At 43.6% G+C, this 23029-nt stretch overlaps 1 protein-coding gene across 2 annotated transcripts in view; it reads right to left on the minus strand.

The window, feature by feature from the left end:
• ECE1 (endothelin converting enzyme 1) overlaps positions 1 to 23029 on the minus strand; it is a 381652-nt gene that overhangs the window by 89216 nt on the left and 269407 nt on the right. For both annotated transcript variants that reach the window (XM_086921670.1, XM_086921669.1), the window contains 2 exons: positions 22906 to 22971; positions 5197 to 5385 (listed from right to left, as the gene is read on the minus strand). In XM_086921670.1, the coding sequence (XP_086777796.1) occupies positions 5197 to 5385; positions 22906 to 22971 (255 nt within the window). The remainder of the gene's footprint in view (positions 1 to 5196; positions 5386 to 22905; positions 22972 to 23029) is intronic.

Genomic DNA, 23029 nt, shown 5'->3' on the forward strand with positions numbered 1-23029 from the left:
AGGTAACTTCGGCATTTCGGTGCCCCAGCATAGCCTCACTATCCAAGGGTCAGAATCTACTTTCGTTTTCTCCCTACCAGGTCGGGTTCGCCCGAGAACACTAACTTTCTATTTCCTAGCTACCATAGACTTTTGTCCGCATCTCGCGTGAGAGTGCACACACTGCACCCGAGTCCCCTAGGCCTCCTAGTCGTAATCTAACGATTCCCTAGTCAAGTCCTAGCGATTCCAAAAGCTATTAGTACTGTACTTACCTGCTAGGAATTTCACATTCCACTTTTAGAGTATATGGTTTTCCGTGCCCCTCGGGCATTTGTATATACTGTGCTAACTTAAGTATTTTTGTAAGAGTTTTGGTTTGTGCTTAGTACCCTGTCCTCATAAAGAGTACAGGGCTGTTGTGATCTTTAATAAATAACTGTTTATTTTCATAACACTTGTGTGGTGTCCTTTCACTGGGTATTCAAGGGGTATATGTGTGGTAAACAGCTGGCTTAACACGCCCTCTCGAGTCTTTAGCCTTAGACTGCTCGTATCCATGCTACTAGGATAGCTGGTCTATAAGGTTGACTTACAACCAATCATCAATAAGGGTTGCTGGACTGATACATAGTGGGCACTAGAATAGTGACCACTGCATATCAGGCCACCTTCTCACATGGAGCCCATGTCATTCCAAAGTCTACCAAAACCAGGTAACTGTTACATGGAGTCAGCGAGGAATACACTTGCTTTGGACCAATTACTGGTAAAGGCCCAATGTTTTTCAAAATTCTACTAAGATTTAATGTTGGTGCAAGTTCCAACATACAATTTTTAAAATATAGTAACAGGTCGTCCGCGTACAGTGAAATGGTGTGAAGTCTCTCTCACCAAAGGGATGGCTTTCATATGTTCCTCAACCCTAACCACTGTGGCAAAGGGTTCAATTGCAAGGTAAAAAGAAACGGAGATAGTACACAACCAGGTCTCATTCCCTTAAAGAGGTGGTATGGGTTAGAAATACAACTTCTAGTTTGTACTCTGGACACAGATTGAGTGCTACAATGCAATCCACTTGAGCCAATATCTCCCATTCCCTAGATGAGATAACCCTGTGGAGTGTTCAATACCTTTTCTACGTCTAGAGACCACAACTGTTTCATGTTGGTTAGCTGCTGCAGTCTTCGTCTAAAGACTCCTCAGATTGAGAGATGTACTACATGTGGCCATGAACAGGTAGTGGTCCAAGTATTAGGGTGGACACGTGGGTTACAGCCCATTAGCTAGTATTTAGCTAAGCATTTTGCAGTCAAGGTTAATCAAGGGGAGCTGCCTTCTACCTCGCCACATCTGGCTTGGCCAAAGATATACTCAGGGGCCCCCTAGTTGAAGTGTGGAGCGCCCCACATTCCAGCTTGGCTTTGTTCTTAGCAAGTAGAGGGACAAGGAGAATTGCATAGAGCTGAGAGAATTCTGCAGGTAGCCCATCAGTACCCCGAGTTTGTCCTTAACCAAATCATTGCAGTGAGGAGTAACAACATTCTGCCCTTTTACAAGAAGTACATTCAGACACAAAGTAGTTCGCCGAAGTACCAGAGACATCTAAAGCAATGTGTAAATTTGAGATATAAAATATTTTTGATGAATGTGGGTTCGGGAGCTTCCCCAACAATAACATTTTGCAAATGCCACAAGCCAAAACATGCACTGGTAAAACCAAAAGGTAGGCAGCCAATACCAGACCTGTTTGCTTTGCCAAATGGCGTGGCTCTGGTAGTCAGTTGCACCTCCTGTACATCAGATAGTCCTCCCTACACAACCCCTTATAATTCACGACATTGTAATTGGAAAACGCTGAAAGGTGCATATTTCAACAGTGTCAAAAAGAGATACTGACATAACGTATGGTTTGATGGTCGTTGGAAAAAGTTATTTTGCAAAGATTAAGTTCCGCCCACCATGTTCAACCATCCTTTCCAAGATCAGTGCTGGCTCTTGATTTCGCTGCCCTGCCATAAATCTGACAGTATTTTGTTTAAATATCACAAGCAGACAGACTTCATAGTCGTAATGTAATGTACATTGTTTTAATTTAGTTATGGTACCATGCCACCAATCGAAGCACTTAAAACAATTACTTCAACAAGATTTTGGGATGGACACAGAAGATGTGAGAGAGTGAAACTGGAGCTCATTAAAAATATGTGAATCTTGAGTAAGGAGGGAAGCACCAATAGAAAGGAACTAGGACATTTTTTCTGTGACTTAGTTGACGTAATAGGGTCGACCTGCAAAGAAAACAATCATAACCATACCTGTCCAAAGCATGCAAACCCAGTAATAATCACCACATCACAGTGACGCATAGAAAGTGGCACATACAGCCATACAGAAAACAATCATTGGGAAAGCCAATAGATCTAATGTTTGCCACCAATATTTTAGCTTCATCGACGCTGGCTTTATTTTGCTATATTTTTGCAAACCTTAATTTCTGGGTAAACTGTCAGGGTCCTTAGTCTAAAATATCTAAAAAAAAACAAAAACGTTGGATTAAAGCAAAATATTTTTTTGCTCTCAAACAGCGTTGCCTTGCAACAGCAGTCCTCGACATTTTAGGGATCTACTTCGTGTGTTGATGTGCTCCTTGTGAAAGGGATGAAGCCCTCGACTCCGAGTGAAATAAGCCAATGGCTACTGAGTGCTGGCCAACACCACTTGTTGTATGCTGTACTGGGAGTAATTAAAATCATAGCACACCAATGGACGAAGAGGGCTGCTGGCTGAAAGTCACCAAGTAATGTGTTGTATCTAATTATAGTAAAATCAAAAGGCCTTGGCTAATGCCAGACCTAAAGATGGGATCCATAAGCAAAAAAAACCTATATTCCTTTCCACTCCTAGCAGAGAACAAAGCAACTCACACACACAACACAAAGGGAATTAACTACCGCTGCCCGAAAAAGGCAGCAACACAGATTAAGTAAACATTTTTCTTATTCCGACAAAGATGAGGCACCCTCCAGTTTTGAAGTCAATAAGCAGGATCAGCGGGTCACCAAGCTTTTGTAGGATGGGATCCAAGGTGTGGGAGGCATCTTTTAGAATCTGTCCCAAATAACTTGTCTAAATAACTGGGTGAAATGGTTGTTAAGTGCGCTTCAGAGGAAACTAGATTTGTGAAATTAAGATATTATTCTATCTTTTAAATTTTCCCCATCTGCGGTCACTGACAAGTCGTTCTGTCTAGCAATATTATGCAAGAATTTCCCCCAAAAGCCACTAACAGGTTTCCCAAAAGAAGTTCACCATGTTGACAAGCGCTACTAGATTGCCAGACACCCTTGCCCCAGCCTTCAGCAGCTTTTACAATGTGAAAAAACACGATATCCTCAGACTTTCTGAAAGATGAATACCCCAAAGATTACCCGAAAGTAATATCATTATGTTGTGTTCTTACATATGGTACCAGGATAACTCTGTTCACGGATGCAAGGCCAAGGTAAACCCTCAGTTACGATTCATGCCAGTCCCCTTCCCCGGTTCACTCTGCTGCAATAGTGTGTGGCCAAGGCTTTGGATCTCTGCGCCACTGTAACAAGCTGCCCAGGTCCATTGTGCCACAACAGGCTAATGCCAGCGGGCTCCTAACACCATGAAACGGTTAAGATCAATATGACTGCACCAGAGCTTAAGGTGATACCTGGTAGTCAAAAATCATTCTGCTGCATTACTGAAGTGGATATAGGCATACAATATGCAAGGCTATGCCGTTGAAAATTTCACATAATGCAAGGTATCCCCTACTCCCAGGTGCTTCATTTGGGTGCCACCGTCGCCGGCACCTTCATGTACTCTCTTCTTAAGAGCCCCCCTCAGGGATCACCACATCTTTCCAACAGCCCCCCTTCTCGCAACAAACCTTCTTGCCCATCCTTTCCTTTTGCCCCAAGCACACCTCCTCAGAATCAGGCATGAGACACTCCACAGACTGACATTAAAACCACCCAAGCCCTTAAAAGGGGATACCAGCTCATTACAGCCTTCCTTAAAGGTGTTCCGATTCCCAGGCCCCAAAACATTCCCAGGCCCCAAAAGATTCCCATCCTCTTTTACTCAACACCATCTGCCCAGACATTATCTTCTCGCAGAACATATCCCATTACTGCCCTCTGTCCTTACTTTCCATCACTGCTACCCTATGAAGAAAGGCAGATTCTACTCCTACCACAGAACCTTTCCCTCCGTCATGCAAGTTAGGGGTGATGTCTCCCATGAGACATCACCCTTAACTCGTATTCTCATACGTAGGCTTCAACTTCTCCCACAACCATTCCCCCTTGCAGTCTCAATCCCCTGCAGACAGACATGAATGTTCTGAAACAGAGGATGTGACTTTACCCTTCTTTAGTCATTGCGCCGGAAGTCTAGGTTCCCTCCCTCATGTAGGCTGTACCTCATAGCCCAAGTTCTCACTGCTTTCCCAGAGGGTCCACTGGCCACAGATCCTCTAGCCTGCCAGGCTTTCCATGATGCACTTTAATGACCCTGTGTCTAGCAGAACAGGGGCTTGATGGATCACCCTGCTTGGTAAACCCTGGTATACACTCTTCAATAAACCCCAATGGCTAAGCAGGGTAACCTAAAAGGGTATGTATGACCCAATACGCAGCACCTCATCCGATTAGTTCACGGTGCTAGAGTAGAGCACAACAGTTTTTTTTGCAAGCGTCCACCTTTTCTGAGCTTGGAGTAGAAGAAAAAATTATTTAAAACATAAAATAAATAATAAAACCTTTACTCAGAGGAGCTATGTACTTGCTGTTCACATGTGGCTACACAACCGCCTTATGCACGGTGTGGCTCATTCAGGGTAGAGGTGTACTGACTTTGGAAGAACAATTCAAGTGCCTCAGCACTGGATTAGCAAAGCGTACTTCAGGCAATGAATGATTTGAAGTGCAGAGTTCTATGTAGGCCCAAGCACTGAAATAGCTGTGGTTGTGTACATCATTCTGGGGCCAAGGTGCATTGGCTTTGTGTGTTAGTAATGGGTGGATCCCAATACTAGACTAGCGTGGTGGTTGTGCATCACGACTGATGCATTTGCAAGGTGCTGTGCATGTGGTGTTTGAGTCAATGTCCCCGCCTCCGATATGCGTGGAAAGGAAAAAGTCATATTTTACTTGATGCAGAGGGCACATCTCTGGTTACCTGCAGTTCTCCAGCACTCATGTGGTGGTAGATGACCTCCTCGTCCCTCCTCTTCTCCTGCGGGATGGTGATATTGGCCAGCGCAGTCTCAAAGTCCAGAATCTGCTGCATCTGCTGCCGTGTGGTGTCCTCGTGACCCCCGAGCAAAACTCCCAGCTGCACCATGAAGTCCAGGTAACTGTTCAGTACCTGCAGAAAGATGAGACATGAGATTTAACAGGAAAAATCTGCAAGAGACAGGTAAGGGGGCCGGAGGACAAAAGACTCTTAGTAACCGAGCAAAGGCGTATGCATGAGAGAAGGCAGAGTGAAGCAGGTAAAGAATAAATTGAGGAAATACAGAAGATGAAAAGAAAAAGATGGTAGAACATCAGATACAGAGGGCATTTGCTTTGTTCACACACTTGACAGAACTGGGATGGGAGGTAACTGGAATTTCTGGCACAATTAACTTTTGCTGGGGCCAGCCTAGTATGAGTGATACCAGCTATACCGCGGTCTATGGCTTTACGAAATCCATGCACCTATCTATGCTCATGGAGAGAGTTTTCTGTGCAGCCAATTCTTTTTATAGTACATCTCCCATCACCTATTTTTAGTTCTACTGGTTTTTGATCGAGATATTCAGAGCCGGTACTATATCCTGGCGAATCCAGACACTGGCCTGGGGAAGAAGGAGATTGAGGGGCATAAAAATACTTTCATCCAATGAAACCCCTTAATTCCAGCATGATTTGATGACTTTTCTCCAGGGTATCAGTTTCCAAAGGTTGCGTAAAAGGATGCTATGGAGATGCAATTATTACTCCCACGGATCACAGAAATCCATTACATTTGGGGGCAGCGGGGGGTGGGGGGGGGGGGGGAAATGTTTTTAATGCAAGCAGCACACTTAATTTACTCCGTGACCGTGAAAGGTTCACCTGTAATGTGCAATATATCTCGCCATTAGTTTCGAATTTTGTTGGCAGACTTAAACTCAATTATTCTTGTAAGTGTGAGGGAGATGTATATAACGTGCAATTTGTGACAATGACATTTAAAATATTCTATCCACACTTTCATGTGGAATACAATTCACTGTGTGTTGCTTTCATGTGATACTCAAGAAATTAGGTGCACTTATACAAACAGCACTCACACACGTCACAAGTTAACATACCAACGAGGTGGTGGCGGTATAGAGGACAGCCACTAAATACTTGGGATGGGCTAAGAGGCTGACGAACAAACACTGTTACAGGACTGCGATATTTTATCCGAGGTAGAGAAGTTCCAGAGATTCCATGGTTGAGATTGTATAGGAATTAGCAAACTAGGTAATCTATGGAAAGTTAGGGCCTGATGTCCTGTTGCTCACTTCAGACGAGTTTAGGATGATGCATTCAGAAACCTACAAGTAAGAAACATCCAAGGGGAACAAATGTAGAGGAGGCCTGCTCCAGCTAGAAGACAGTCTGCTCACTGAACCTCGCCATAAAAAAGCCACACGTTGACATATAATAAACGTGTTAAACTCCTGCAATACAATTAAACATTGACCTAGAGAACGACTTGGGGGAACATGGAATGGGAAGAATCGCTGAGATCTTTCATGAAGATAGCAACTTGAGCAGGATTCAGACTGGTCCAATTACTTATCTTCCATAGAGCCTATAATACCAGATTTGCACTGAGGAAAGGGGGGAGGGTAGACGGAGATATATATATATATATATATATATATATATATATATATATATATATATATATATATATATATATATATATATATATATATATACACGAGAGGTTGTAGGAAAAAATGGCACTTTTATCCACCTACTTGGTCATGCTCCATGTTCTAGGAAAAGGTTAACCTTGCCAGGGGCAGGTCACAGAAACAAATAGATGGCTCACCTAAATTACCCACTCTGAACATCTGGTTAGAGGGAGGTCCACCAAAAACCGTTAATCACCTTGGGACGGATGGTTCCTAAAATGAGAATTGCCCAAAAATGTGAGTGGATGGAAGGAAGGCATGGACTGGTGTATGCTGGCCGAGAAGCAAGCATACAAAGATACAGGATGCTCGCACAAGAGAACAAATATATGGCAGCACTGATGGGGTTATAGGGGCATGCCATTGTCAATGTAATCATTTTTCTGTGATACACGGATATGCCTTAGTTCCCGGAGGGAGCAGGACTACTGGGGTCGAGGACTTGCAAATGTGAGTCTTCTTTTATATGGTGAAAAATAAATGTTATTGATATGGAAAATTATGTTACTGTAAAGGTAGCTATTATATATTTTTTATTGAAAACAATTACTTTAAAAAAAGCCATCTCTATTCATTTGTGTGTCATCTTCTCCTGGCATTAATATCAAATTAATGGCAGTGGCTGCAGAGATATTATTGATAAAGAGATAAACCCGGTCTAAAGCTTCATGGATCATGCATCTGCTCTTGAAATCTCTATGCGTCCTCATGTCCTCAGGTTCGAATCCCCGGCGGGACCACTCAGCTTTTCATCCTTCAGAGTTCGGTAAAAGGACTAGGGTTGGGTAACAAACATCTGGTATTGAGCACCAAGGTGCCCCAGGGGTAAGCGTGCACTTCACGTGCCTTAAGACATATCGATCATCAATGTACCCTTTTTACAATGTAGGACTGCTTGCTGCATGTGCTCTCCAGAGCTGCAACTACCGACTTCGCTGAAAATAAACTTCTGCTACAAGCAAAGTTAACATGCCGATGTAATATATCGTGATATTTTGTTAGCCATAATTTACACGCCACGTGGGTCGCTGACACGGTTTGCGGCAGAAAGACTTCGACATAATTTACAAAGCAAACAGCAGTGGTGGTCGCTGTGGCAGGAGCGATGGTATTTCGGCCAACCATTGTGACGCAGATAGAAAAACCCACAGAAGACTCATTGGGCCTCAGGGGGCAGGAGAGTCGGGGAAACCAGTCACCGCACACCGTGCAAAATCAGGATTGTGCGCAATAACCGGAGACATTTCAGTTTTCACTGGGGCCAAACAAGGGGGTGTACTTCGACAGTACCGCGCATATCTGAAAGGCACACCTCGTTAACCACCAAGAAAAGGGGCGAGCGAGCATAAAACGAGACGGGCCAATCACAATCTGTATACAGTCCCCAGACGAGGGTGATAATGTGCAATCTGTGTCCAACAATAGGAACGTAAATATAGAATTTGTGCGCACTATACGAATGTGGGGAAATTGGTATACAGCTCAGAACTGCGCGGGGAAATGCTCAACGGGTGGGCAGCTGATAAAAGTGCGAGATTGCAGAAACCGTGCATTCTCCACAAAAGAGCACGATTTGTACTATGCACTACAAAAAGTGTTATATTGCCCGATTACCGCACAAGACAAGGAGCGCAAGATCTGTGACTATCTTTAAAGGGATTAGATTCCAAGAAGTGAGCACACAGTACTTGAATCATTGCACAGTGCATACTAGGAGGCACAGGCTACAGGCAATGTTTCATTTAAAATATTTTTGGAATTTAAAGTGCTATAAAAACAGAAATAGGCGGCAGGGAGTGAAAAACGTCCAAGGACTGCATCGGCGTGTTTAAATATCAGCTCCAGGTGCACAGTCTCAGACATGCATCAAATTACTTCGGCTCGGGTTTTTTTTCCCCTTTGACTGTGTTCCAGAGATGACATGTGTGACCGTTTTCAGATTGCATACATTACCTTATTGCTGCAGATCAGTTCGCCCATGTGCGTTCATACATTAAGTTCTGGCTATCATGGCCTTTTATGCAGGTGTTTATTGCCAACATGTGAAGTAGATTATTTGGGCCTGGCATCTCTTCTTATTCAGATATCAACTTCTAAGATTGTATTATGTAATGGGTTTCCTCTCAAAATTCAAATAAAGGATGTGGTTTAGACTTCTACAAAAACCGAACGTTTTCCACATCTTTGCCATGGAATTTTAACACTTCCTTTACATAGGGCTGGGAGAAAAAAGTGCCAAAAAACATTGTGAAATCTGCTTTCTTCTAGCTCACTTACGGATTGAAATCTGGAAAAAAATCTGCTTCATGGACGAACTTCATAAATCTGCCGTATTTTGTTTGCCAGAACACTAACAAAGTCGATGACTGCCTGTACCTCCTTGGATCGCAAAACATAGCCCCGAGAGGTGTCGGCTGCCCAAAGAAATTCTACTCAAAATGGTCCAAACGCATGGGCCCTTTTAATCACTCGAACTCTAGCCATGTGTTGGGATCATACGGATTGGCTCCTGATCAAAAAAGCCCATGCTCAGAATTATACAACTGACAAAATAATGCTACTGCTGTTCATCAACTTAAGTCTTTAAGAAAGCAGACTCTGCAATACATTTTGATTTTCTTTGTATGCTCACCAAGGCAACTTATTTTTATAAGAGAACCTTGGTCGAGGCCAGCTTAAGCTTGCAGACTATTTTCGATTTTCTTTAAGGATGCGATGACCCACTGCTTGCAGTAAGTCTTGTTTCATGCATCAACATAGTGTGCTTTAAATTCAGTAGCCTACTGAAGTGCCACCTCAAATTGTACAACACTGCTCCGAAACCACAAAGTTAAATATCCTAGTATTATAATAAAGCAGAATATAAGCGCTGAAAGTCCTAGATGCTCTGGTCAAATAAAGTATACAAGACTAAGTCGGATACATGTCCTTAATAGGCATGCAGGGGATCGGCAATATCAAATGGTCACATCTTTCATGACATTTACGACGTAAACTTGAGAGGATATAAGTACGACTTTCACATGCCTCCTTTGGTCAAATATTTATAGACTGAAAAACTGGAAGGAATTGTAAGAAATTGTGTTTGAGGATTACAGACATTGCCACATAGTTCTAGGACTACTGTCTTTGTTGAGTCATCAATTGCTGTATCCCACGTGGAAACCGCCCCTGAAATACATGGTCTGGTAATTTTGCACTAGTCTGTGTAATGTATCAGAATCAGTGCTTGCAGTTAATCGATCAAAAAACAATTGTAAGCATAGTAGGTGGAAATTTAGCAGTTAAAATGGTGGATTAGTTTGGTGAACATACTAGGTCTGGGCAAAGTTCGCAGTTTGTCCCGTGCTGGAAAATCAGCGCAAACAGCAGCATACGTAGTGCAAGAGGGTGCTGCTTATTTCGGACGCTGTTCTACTCAAGAAGCAACTTCCTGTACGCGAACAGAAGGTTTTTCAACGCGAGTGGTCGCGGCCATATACAACTGCCAGCATTGAGAAATTTCGCCAGGTGGTGGTCTGGAGTAAGATTTCTCGCTTCTTAACTTAGCGTTGCTGAACTAGAGTTAGGAAAAACTCTGCTCCATGTACTCGGCGAACTACGTTGTGCAGGAAAAAACTCTGCGAGCGGAGTACAATTTAACACCCAGGCCTAGAACATACCACACAAAAAAAGTGCACTGCCAGTTTTCAGAGTGCTCCACTTTTCAGAGACAAACACACCTATCAATACAACTCACCTGGGTGACTTTGCTACTGTTAGTTTACTGACAAGTTATGTCAGTTTGTGAGAGCTCTTCATAAATAAGGAATATGCTACTTACCAGTATGCATCTGTTCTTGGCATAGAGGGCTGCAGAGTGGTACATTATGAATAGATCGCCATCTGGTGTTGGGCTCGGATGATTGCACTTTGGTTTTCTCTTGGAGAGTCTTTTGTATCTTGGTGACTCCTCCCTTGGTTGGTAGTGCGCATGGGCATCGGCTCCATCCTTAGATTGTTTTGCCATAGTAGGGTTAGATGGAGTAGTATAGTAGAATACAGATAAGAGTGCCCATGTAAGTGTATCTAAATAAGATAATGTTGGAACAGACACAGGTTTCCGGGGAGGCTGGGAGGGCATGTACCACTCTGCAGCCCTCTATGCCAAGAACAGATGCATACTGGTAAGTAGCATATTCCGTTCGAGGCATATGGGCTGCAGATGGTACATTATGAATAGACTATACAGCAGTTCTCTCCCTAGCGGTGGTCGCCCGTGTCTGTTGCAACTGTCTGAAACAATGTTTTTAATACTGCTTGTCCCACTCTAGCTTGTTGTGTTGTGTGCACATCTACACAATAGTGCTTTGTGAAGGTGTGCGGTGTAACCCAGGTAGCTGCTCTGCATATGTCATCTAGTGGAATGTTTCCCAGAAATGCCATAGATGCTCCTAGTTTACGTGGAGTGAGCTCTAGGAGGAACAGTTAATGTTCTTTTTGCCTTTAAGTAGCATATTTGAATGCATTTTACAATCCATCTGGCAATGCCCGCTTTGGAGATGGGATTGCCTTTATGTGTAGGAGAAAACGCAACAAATAGCTGTTTTGTCTTTCTGAAAGTTTGTGTTCTTTCTATATAGTACAATATGGCCCTTCTAACGTCCAGTGTATGTAGGGCTCTTTCCGCTACTGTTTGTGGTTTTGGAAAGAAAACCGGTAATTCCACTGACTGATTGATGTGGAATGCTGAAATAACTTTCGGTAAGAATTTTGGGTTTGTTCTAAGAACCACTTTATTTTGGTGTAGCTGCATAAATGGTTCTTGAATCGTAAAAGCTTGCAGCTCACTTACTCTTCTAAGTGACGTGATAGCTATGAGGAAGGCCACTTTCCATGTGAGGAATTGTATTTCACACCTATGCATAGGTTCAAAGGGTGGCCCCATTAGTCTGGTAAGCACTATGTTGAGATTCCAGACTGGGGAAGGTGGTCTTCTTGGTGGAATGACTCTTTTGAGTCCTTCCATGAAAGCTTTAATTGCTGGTACTTTAAACAGTGACAGATGTTGCCTGTTTTGTAGGTACGCCGCTATGGCTGCGAGATGAACTCTGATAGAGGTATATGCTAGGTTACATTGCTGTAGGTGTAATAAATAGCAAATGATTTGTTTAGTGGATGCGTCCAGAGGGTTGATGTTCTTACTGTTACAGTGTATAGCAAACCTCTTCCATTTTGCTGCATAGCATGCTCTGGTGGTAGGACGTCTTGCTTGTTTAATGATTTCCATGCATTCTGGTGGTAAATCTAAATACCCAAACTCTATGACCTCAGGAGCCAGATCGCTAGGTTCAGTTGTTTGGGATCTGGGTGCATTATTTCTCCATGGTTCTGTGTAAGATGCATGGGTAATAACCTTAGCTTTTGATGTGGTACTTGTGACAGTTGTAGCAGCGTGGTGAACCACGGCTGTCTTGCCCACGTGGGTGCCACTAGTATTGTCATTGAGTGTTGCTGTAGTTTCCGAACCAGTAATGGAATTAGTGGTAGAGGAGGGAACGCGTAAGCAAATTTGTTGGACCAATTTATCCACAGTGCATTGCCCTGGGACCTTTGGTGTGGGTACCTGGATGCGAATTCTTTGCATTTTGCGTTCTGATGATTGGCAAACAGATCTATCTCTGGTTGCCCCCATTTTTGGAAGAATGGCTGTAGTATTTGGTCGTGCAGCTCCCATTCGTGTACTTGTTCTGACTGTCTGCTTAGGATGTCTGCTATTTGATTTTGAACTCCTGGTAGGTGTTCCGCTAACAGGTAGATCTTTTGAGGAATGGCCCATCTCCATATGTCCTGTGCTAGTCTGGACAGTTGGAGAGAGTGTCCCCCCCCCTGTTTTTGAATATAATACATTGCAGTCATGTTGTCTGTTCTGATCAGGACTGCTTTTCCTGCTATTTGTATTAGGAAAGCCTTTAGTGCTAGAGATATTGCTAATAGTTCTAGGTAGTTGATGTGCAGTTTCTTTTGCTGCACACTCCACTTCCCCTGTACTGTGTATCTGTCCATATGCGCTCCCCATCCGGAGAGCGATGCGTCCGCTGTTATTGTCACTTGTGGAATTGGCTCTAGGAACGACCGTCCCTTGGAAATGTTTTCTGTGTTCCACCACTTCAGAGAGCGATGCGTCCGGTCGTTTACCAACACCAGATCTGTAATCTGACCTTGAGCCTGATTCCACTGTGTCACTAGACACTCTTGTAGTGGGCGCATTTGTAGTCTGGCATGTGGTATTAGCTGTATGCAGGAGGACATCATGCCTAATAGTTGCATAAACACTTGTGCTGGTAGTAAGTGTTGTGGTTGAAATCTTTGTATTAACCCGACCATTGTCTGTACTCTGATTGGGTTGGGGTATGCTATTGCCTTCTCTGTGTCTACTGTAGCTCCCAGGTATTGCTGAATCTGGTTTGGTTGCAGGTGTGATTTTTTGTAGTTCACCGTGAACCCTAGGTGGTGCAGCAATTGGATTGTCTTCTGTGTGTTGTGAAGACATTCTTCCTTTGACTTGGCCTTTATTAGCCAATCGTCCAAGTATGGGAAGACATGTATTTGTTGTCTTCTTAGGTGTGCTGCCACCACAGCTAGACATTTTGTGAAAACTCTTGGTGCTGTTGTGACACCGAACGGAAGGACCTTGAACTGATAGTGTTGTCCTTCTAACACAAACCTTAGGTATTTTCTGTGGGCTCTGTGAATTGGGATATGAAAGTAAGCGTCTTTTAGATCCAGTGTAGAAAGAAAGTCCCCTTTCTTCAGTAAAGGGAGTACTTGTTGGAGCGTGACCATGTGGAAATGCTCCGAATTTATGTAAGCATTGAGAGGTCTGAGGTCTAATATTGGTCTTAGGGACCCGTCCTTTTTGGGGATCAGGAAGTATAGAGAGTATACTCCTGTTCCCTGTTGATCTTTTGGGACCTTCTCTATTGCATGCTTTTGTAGAAGTGCTAGAACTTCTTCTCTTAACAATGTCAGATGATCTTGACTCATTGGACGCTGTTTGGGGGGGATGTTTGGTGGGGTAGCTGTGAGTTCTAGGCAATAACCATGTTGGATAATTTGTCTCACCCACTTGTCTGACGTGATGTTTTCCCAGACAGGTAGGAACTGTGATAGACGTCCCCCGACCGGTGTTATGTGGTCTGGGGGGAGTTCTATGAAGTCACTGTTTTGGTGTTGAGGCGTTGCGGTTGTTATTATTTCCGCGGCCTCTACCCTTATTGTTGTTACCTCTGTAACTGCCTCTTGAATTACCTCTGGGTGATGTTGGTGTGAAAGATGTGGATTGTTGATTTGTTCCTGTGTTCTTTGAGCCCCCTCTATAGGTGGATCTCCGAAAGGAACCTCTGTGTGTTGGCTGTTGCAATGCTCCCATTGACTTAGCCGTTTCCGTATCTTTCTTCATTTTTTCTAATGTCTCGTCTGTGCTTGAACCAAACAATGTTTTCTGATCAAATGGTTTGTTCAATAGGGCTGTTTGTACTTCTTGTTTGAATCCTGAGATTCTAAGCCATGCATGCCTTCTTAGCATGACACTGGTGTTAATAGACCTTGCTGCAGTGTCTGCTGCGTCTAATGCACACTTAATGGAAGTATTGGTTATTATTTTACCTTCCTGTATTAATTGATCTGCCTTTTTCTGGTGTTCTTTTGGGAGATGTATGAGAAGTTTTTCTAACTCATCGTAATGTGCCCTGTCGTAACGTGCGAGTAGTGCTTGTGTATTGGCTATACGCCAGCTATTCGCTGCCTGTGATGCTACTCTTTTGCCTGATGCATCTATTAACTTCGACTCTTTATCTGGTGGAGGAGCCTCTCCTGTAGATAATGAGTTTGCTCTTTTACGAGCGTTTGAGACCACCAGCGAGTCTAGAGGTACATGCCCTCTAATAAATATTGGGTCCTTTGGAGCCGCTTTGTATTTTTTATCAATTCTGGGGTTTAACACCCTGGCTCTCACTGGGTTTTCGAATATTTCCTCTGTGTGACTAAGAAGACCCTTTAACATAGGAAGAGTACCTGATGTTCTCTGTGCATTAGGTAGAGTCTCTAACAAGAAATCCTCTATTTGAGGTTCTGTGTGCATATCTAGTTTGTGATATTTTGCTGCCCTATTAATGAGCTGCACAAACCCTGTGTTATCATCAGGTGGTGAAGGCTTTGAGGGATATAACTCTGGGTCGTTGTCCTCATCTGACCCTACATCATAATTTTCCCATGGGTCCTCCTCATCTGGGATAGATTTGTCATCCCCCTGAGGTTCTCCCTCCCCTAGATCACTGTCTACATCTGACTGAGGTGTAGCTGGTCTTGGTGTGGAAGGTGTAGGAATATTTGACCTATTGTGAGGAATAGGAGAAGAGGGTGTGACTCTAGGACGAGGAGAAGCAGGAGTTATATTCTTCCCCATTGTTCTCTTTTTTGGAGGAAGAGGTTTATCTTCTGACTGTTCACTCTTTCTCTTCTTTGTGACCACTTTGCCAGTCTGTGGATCAATAAACAAGATCTTTTGTTTGGGGTCTGTCTGTTGCTCCTGAATCGGTACCGAAGGTCCTGGTTCCGAGAGGTGCTTTTGTTTTTGATCGTCAGATCTTGTTGTTTTCGGCACCGAATGTTTGCTCGATTCCGACTTTCTTGGTATCGAGTGTCTCTGGGGCGATAAGTCATATTTGTGTTTCGACATGGAATGTCTCGATACCGAGCTTCCCTTTGCATGTAGCCTCGGTGTCGAAGTCGATGTCGCCCTTTTCTCGGATCCGACATGGTGGGAGTCCGAGTGTTTCGGTTTCACTTTCGGTTTCGTTGCCGGGCCCGAGGGCGGGGCGTCGGAAACTTTTTTCAGCGGTTTGACCGGGCCCGAGGGCGGGGTCGTTACCGCACGGGGTCGGTTTTTCGGTAGGGGGACGTCGTCACTCACGGTTTGTTGATCGATGAGTTCCTCGGTCTCCGACTGGTCCCCTTCCGACCCCGACTGTTCTTCTTCTTCTTCCTCGATTTGGTCTTCTCCGAACAACTCCGGGATCGCTTCCGCCTGCATTCTGGAAACCTCGTGTCTTCGAGCTCGACGATTTCTAATCGTTAGCTTGGAGGAGAATGCTGCGCAGGCTTCGCAGTCCCTGGATTCGTGTTCAGGCGATAGACAGAGGTTGCACACCTCGTGTAGGTCCTTGTGTGGGAACTTAGCACCACACTTTGGACATTTTTTGAATGGAGTCCTTTCCATGGACTCTGGGCTTGACTGCGTCGAGAAAAGGCCTCTTGTTCTTCGACGTAGATCCAAGTTTTTCTGTTCGATTTTTATTTGCTACGCGCCGGAATGGAAATGAACGCGTTCGATAACAATACCGTCGAATTGGAAAGGGAATACGCGCCGATAAATCACTTTCTTCCGAAGTTGATCTGGAGCGTCTCGATCCTCATCCGAACCCGATGGCGGAAAAAAACAATCTAAGGATGGAGCCGATGCCCATGCGCACTACCAACCAAGGGAGGAGTCACCAAGATACAAAAGACTCTCCAAGAGAAAAACAAAGTGCAATCATCCGAGCCCAACACCAGATGGCGATCTATTCATAATGTACCATCTGCAGCCCATATGCCTCGAACATAATATTTACCTTCTGAACAGCTTATAACCAATATCCTTAAGCTGAAAATCTGGGTTCTTTCCATCTTAATATGGCTGATCAGGGTTCATTTGTGAAATCATAAGTGCTGGGGATAAGGGGGTGGTGATGAACAGAGTGTCTGAATTAAGCAGACCACTCTTACCCAGTCCAAAGATCAGGGCTTGATCCATCACAGTTATTAAGCTCACTGCACCATCCCAGCTCAGAACCTGGCTATATGCAAACTAGTCTGTCCCTGGCCCAGTGCATCATGGGAACAGGGCAGACCAAACTACCAAGCCAATTCTTCACCAGAAAGGAGACAAGCTTCCGTGGACCGGTTTCTGGCATTTCAGCCGTCGTCGGCCCGGCTTGCTTGAATCCTGATGGTGCAGTGAGCAAGGGACTCATGTCTGAGTATACCCTGCCACACCTATAGTGGCCAAAAACGCTTCAGAAAAGGGGGTGGTTATGAACAGAGTGTCTAAATTAAGCAGACCACTCTTACCCAGTCCAAAGATCAGGGCTTGATCCATCACCGTTATTTAGCTCACTGCACCATCCCAGCTCAGAACCTGGCTATATGCAAACTAGTTTGTCCACCATAAGCGTGGAAGGGTATACTCGGATGTGAGTCCCTTGCTCATTGCACCATCAGGATTCAAGCAAGCCGGGCCGACGACGGCTGAAATGCCAGAAACCGGTCCCCGGAAGCTGGTTTCCTTCCCAGTATAAAAATTGGCTTGGTAGTTTGGTTTGCCCTGTTCCCATCATGCACTGGGACAGGAACAGACTAATTTGCATGTAGCCAGGTTCTGAGCTGGGATGGCGCAGTGAGCTAAAAAACGGTGATGGATCAAACCCTGAACTTTGGACTGGGTAAGAGTGGTCTGCTTAATTCAGACACTCTGTTCATCACCACCCCCTTTTCTGAATCATAATAAGTGCTGGGGCACAAAGTTTGGCTCATAAGCCTACGGCCGGCACTAGTGAATGTTGGGGTGCATAGTCTTCATTTAACCCAATACATTTTTAATCCACCACCATCAATCCTGCCCCTTTATCTCACTCTTGCTTGTTCCTGCTTTCTCCCATTTTCAAGATTTTTCTGTCCTGCTCTTCTTCCTTTATCATTTCTGTCATTCACTTGCTTTGTTTAGTGCAAAGTCTGATGAGAAATAATAAGTGCCAGGGCCTCACTGGCTCAAATTTAGCACTGAAGCGTATTGCAGTGAGGCAGGCGACAGCTTCAGTGTGAATAAGCTGGGTTTCCTTGCAAAGGGACCCCTGGAAGGGCTTTAGTAAGAGGTTGCCAGGTCATTAGTCAAATAACTTTACATGCTTAACTTTCAAATAAATCCAGGTAAATTGAGAATCCTTCTTCTGGCAGCTGCAGCGAGGTTTGATGGATATTTTCCGGTTGGCAAGATTAACTGCAGAGCACGATTTAGTGCGGTATGCCTGTAAGAGCAAAATATTGTAGAGAGGCGGAGGGATCAGTGGCGTGAAGTGTGGCAGCCTGCATACTGGGAGATTTAAATTGGCATCGCCGACTCGGATTATGCACCGCTTCTCAGAATTGATCATTCACCATGACACAAGGGAATGAATGCAGACCGAACCCAGTCATTTTCTTTAATGAAAAGAAAAACTGTTAAGATAAAAAGACTGATCCATCTGGAAAATGGACGCCATGCACCCAACTGAGCCCCACGCATCTTCAGTGGTACTGGGATGTCAGGATATCACTTAATTTTTTTATTACGCTATCCAAGACATCAGGTAACTTATGGAGTACTCCGGATGCTCACAAAAGGACCTCGGACTACAAATGGGTGTGGCGATAAACAACTTTTCGTTAATTAATCTACTCTAAGGTATTTCTTTCATCACATAATAGGAAATCTGAATCACCTCTCGGTGAGAAAAAGTATGTTGGCCAGTCTTCTGTGTTTGTTGTGAAATCCAAGCAGGCAACACAATCACGGATATCTTATGAAGTGGTCTCTCCGTGACTTGCAACAGTGTATGCCATCTTTGGCTGCGTTGTTTATATATGTGATGTGTGAATGTTGGTGTTGAGCAAAAGGTGAGGATGGTTGTGTGGTTGATTCAGGGGATATACTATATGTTTCAACATACATGCGCGTTTTACAAACTGATGATGTATTAAAACAAATCTAACATGCATTTCCAAAGTGAAAAATTGTATAGTTGCACTTATGGATATTTTGGATTTTTAACTTTTGTACAATTATACATTTAAAAGCTATATAAAAGATCTGAATGAATTGAATAATATAATAAAATGACAATCTATGCTATCAATTGTATGTTATGTATGCCTAGCAAGGGGTAGCCGATAGAGCTAAAGTATATGGGATGTGTGGGAGCCCTCATTTTTTTCAGTCTTTTGTGGTACGCAGAGAAGCAGTCCCGCCAAAAAGTTATTTTCTGAAAACCTCTTACTCTTTTGGCTGCGCACGATTAAGGTTACAAATTAGTTATTTTATAAAACTCTGCAATTGAATAAATACTCCACAAACTTAGCCATGATCTTAGAATATGACTTTAGATAGGATACTGCTCTTTAGATCTACTGATCAAGGGATACTTCCTCTTGTGAATAATGCTTGAAGAAAGTTACTCGAGCTGGCTAACGTGCTAGTCCTCAGCACCTACTGGGGCAGATGTTCTAAATTGGGGACACTCGACCACTGCATTTTCAATCCAAATCTGCAGGACTTTAAAAAGAAATATCACTTGTTTATAAAGACCTAGAAGCAGCACTCAAAGAAAAGAAAACTCCTATACCCCTCTATGCTCAATAGCATTATGTGCCACCTGCTTCCGTTGCTCAATATCCACGTTTATATTGTTGTACAGAGTACCCGGATTGACGAGAGCTTCCAACCAACCTACAGCAATTAAGCACCAATGCTTTATGGTCTTCATCCGCAAAATAGGATATATTGTGCATTTCAAAACCATCCTGAATTGGTATGTCATGTACCACATCATTCTTGCAAATACTGCATCATAAATAATTCAGGCTTCTCCCAGCATTCTTTTACAAAAACACAACCTGTTGAGTCTTCTCACTTTTTTCCAAATCATATCCAAACCCGTAAACGAATTGCTTTTCCTATCTGAGTTCTCTATTTCTTCACCGTCTCTTCTGGCGGAGCAGTGCCCAAAAGTCTTCAACTTTATCCAGGCAGGCTCTATAAAGTAGAATTTTTACTCTTCTAACCAGACTCCATTCTTACAAACTAGCCCTGCCTTAATATTTGTTTGCTATCTAATTACACTGCTTTTCCACATCTAGTTTGTCATCAATTTTTGAGCGATATCCTTCTCCTTCGCTTGGTTACTATGCTCCCAGCAGCCTACCTAACATGGACATCTAAAGGCAGTTATCAGGAATGTCTACTGCAGCAAGGCATCAGAATAATTGCTAATAAAATGTATTCTCAAAGGAATCTCATGAATTTCGGAGTTTTAGGCAGCCTACTTTTTAAATTACAAGTATTTGATATCTTGAACTGGAGCGCTCTTGGCCTTAAAATTAATCTTGTTTAATGGAGTAGTGTACGAAAATTTCACTGCTTCCCATTTTTTTGCTTTTGCAGTATCGTTCAGGATGCCAAGATCATATGCGATTGTTCTTAGTATTTTAGCGAAAAGTCAAGAGGGTCACTATGTGCCTGATCCTCTATGAAGACACTGCCACTGTACAAAAATCCCTGAATAAAGAAGGCCACTTGCCGCAGTCTAAGAGTAGAGGCTCAGATCTTTCTTCGTCCTAGCTTTGACAGCTCGCGCGCCATCCATTCTTCCCTTCTAAGCAGATCAATGTTTTGCAACCCTCTTTCCTATAATGTGATTTAATATTAGGTAGCCAATCAAATTACTATTACGGAGTGATAAACCAGACCTACACCGGTTTTCATTGTGTTCTTTTCCCATAAAATCAGACTTGTGCAAGCTGGCACTAATGGGTACCTCTTTCTTAGCTTTTTTAAATCCAAACAATCATCTTTAGAATATTTTTCAGGATCATAGGAGACTAGCCAGGCTGTGTGCCAGCAACAATCGAGACACTGTATCATGCGTTTCGCTTTTCGTGGGGTTGAATGAAAAGAAAGATGATAGTCCATTGAATTCTAAGTACATACACTTGTGACCTAATCAGCCCCCGCTTCAAGAATGCAAAATCTTCCAAGACATAGATCTACGGGCTGCTAAAGTTCAGTAGCGGGAAGCCACAGCACACTGATGGCTGAAGGGTAGGTACTCTTCTCTGGTCTCAAGTTGCCTATTGTAATAAAAGCTATGTTCGCAGGTGAAGTTACTGAAACCAGAGTTTCAGTTGAGTCTCATAAGTTCTCCATACTAATAAAGTCCCTTTGTGCAGGGATCCCTTGAACGTGCAGTTTCTTCCTCTGGAACAACACAAAGATTATGGACAGAATGCTGAATATGGTCAAACATTTACTCCCAATACAGAGATCTGGGTCTAAATCCATCGTTTTGTTGCTTAGCATGCCATTCCAGGTTTGGACCCAGCCATATGCAAATCAGTCTTGACCCTGCTCTGCATGGGAACAGTTCAGCCCGAACTGCCATGGCAGGTCCTCCCTGTACCGGAAAGCAATAACTTGGGTCTGGTTTCATGGTATCACCCCTAATCAGCCAGGCCAGCCTGAATCCAATGGCATACTGAGCACAGGACCCATGTCTGGGCATACCCTTCCCATTTAGGGCGATTATAGCAACACAAAAAGATGGAGGCAATGCTGAACATGGTCAAACGTTCACCCCCAGTACAGGGTCCCATGCTTTCTGCGCCACTGGATTCAAGCTAACCTGGCTGATAAGGGGTGAAGCCTTGAAACCGTTCCCAGGATGCTTGTTTCCAGTCGTGGGAGAACCTGGCCTGGCAATTCAGGCTGGTCTGTTCCCATGATTCGTAGGGTCAAGACTGATTTGAATATGGCTGGATCCAAACTGGGGTAGCATGGTGAGCAAATAAACTATTGATTAACCCAGATCAATGACAGTGGGTGAATTTTTGATTTGTTCAGCATTACGTCCATCATCTGTTCTTTTTGGTTTCTTCCTCTGAAGGCAGCCACTCCTGGCACATAAAGGTGGGTGAGAGAAGATTGTTAGATTGGTCGCTTGCAGCACCCATGTTGGTGACGGCAGTAACACTGCAACATGGCATGGAGTAGATACTCTAAAATGTCTGCTATTTATCTTAAGAAGCAACCAAAAGCATTGAATTAGCTTTGCGAAAGCCAATAAAGAAAAAATATTGACGCGAGTTCCCATTCGCCATACTGGGCAGAGGTAATATTTTGGACCAGATGCCCATAGTTTTACTACTTTTTAAAGTAAGGTCTCCAAATAAAACACGGTCAGACTTTGCGGTTTTGACCTCATAATTAATAATATTTCAAGTTTTTCCCATCCACTCAAAATACAGTTCTTTGAGCCCATCTGATTGCATGACGGACCCATGGAAAGCAGTTTGTGCCCAAACAGTGTCATATTTGTGATCACACCAATATTACTACTCCCTTTTGGCTCATAGAAGGGGAAGGGTTGAGGAGGGGGGGGGGGGGGGGGGAGAGAGAGAGAGTCATGTAGGCCCCAACGCCCCCCTCCATCAAAGCACGAGACAGAAGAGCCCACGAAATGAATAGGATGTGCGGTGGCACGTAGGTCACTCCTAAGGAATGGTACAGGGGAAAAGGATGCCCTAAAATGAATAGATCTCTGAGGTTGTGATCCAACACTTTTAAAGTGAAACTTCAACATTGGAAGTGGTCAACAAACACGAAACCTGCAGGCAATCCACATATGAAGCAGGCAGTCTATAAACACCGATAATCGGACGCTTAGGAAATCACTGACTAACCCTAGTTAGAAAGATCTCAGGTTTTGCAAATAACTTACATTAGATAATAAAAGTTTATGGTGAAAATTCCGGAAATAGCACACTCAAAGGTCTATGCTATATGCATGCTATGGTCTATAATATGTACTTGTGTATGACTTTGTCGAGTACTGAAATAAGGCAGGGCTAAGGGCTGGATTAGCCCAATACCTACAATGTCTGAACATTTAAATGACCAGAATAAATCAGGAAGTGAAAAAGCAGATGTTCAGCCTGCAGAGCTTATTTCTTGATTTAAAAACTTGTTACTGAAGTCGGTCTTGTCACGCCTTAGTGCAAGTCTCACTTGTTAACCAACCAAGAACATTCTGGTACTTCTGACACTTTCTCACACTCACCTTTTCATTTGCGGTTTTGTTCAGGTAGTAGTCTCTAGACGGCAGCCCCAGACCCGACTGGTCAATCTAAAAGAGGGGCAATGAAATAATAAAGATCAGATGGTGAGATTGCAATAGATGTACA

Source organism: Lissotriton vulgaris, chromosome 5 (genome assembly GCF_964263255.1).
Source record: "Lissotriton vulgaris chromosome 5, aLisVul1.2, whole genome shotgun sequence".
NCBI classification, from domain to species: Eukaryota; Metazoa; Chordata; class Amphibia; order Caudata; family Salamandridae; genus Lissotriton; species Lissotriton vulgaris.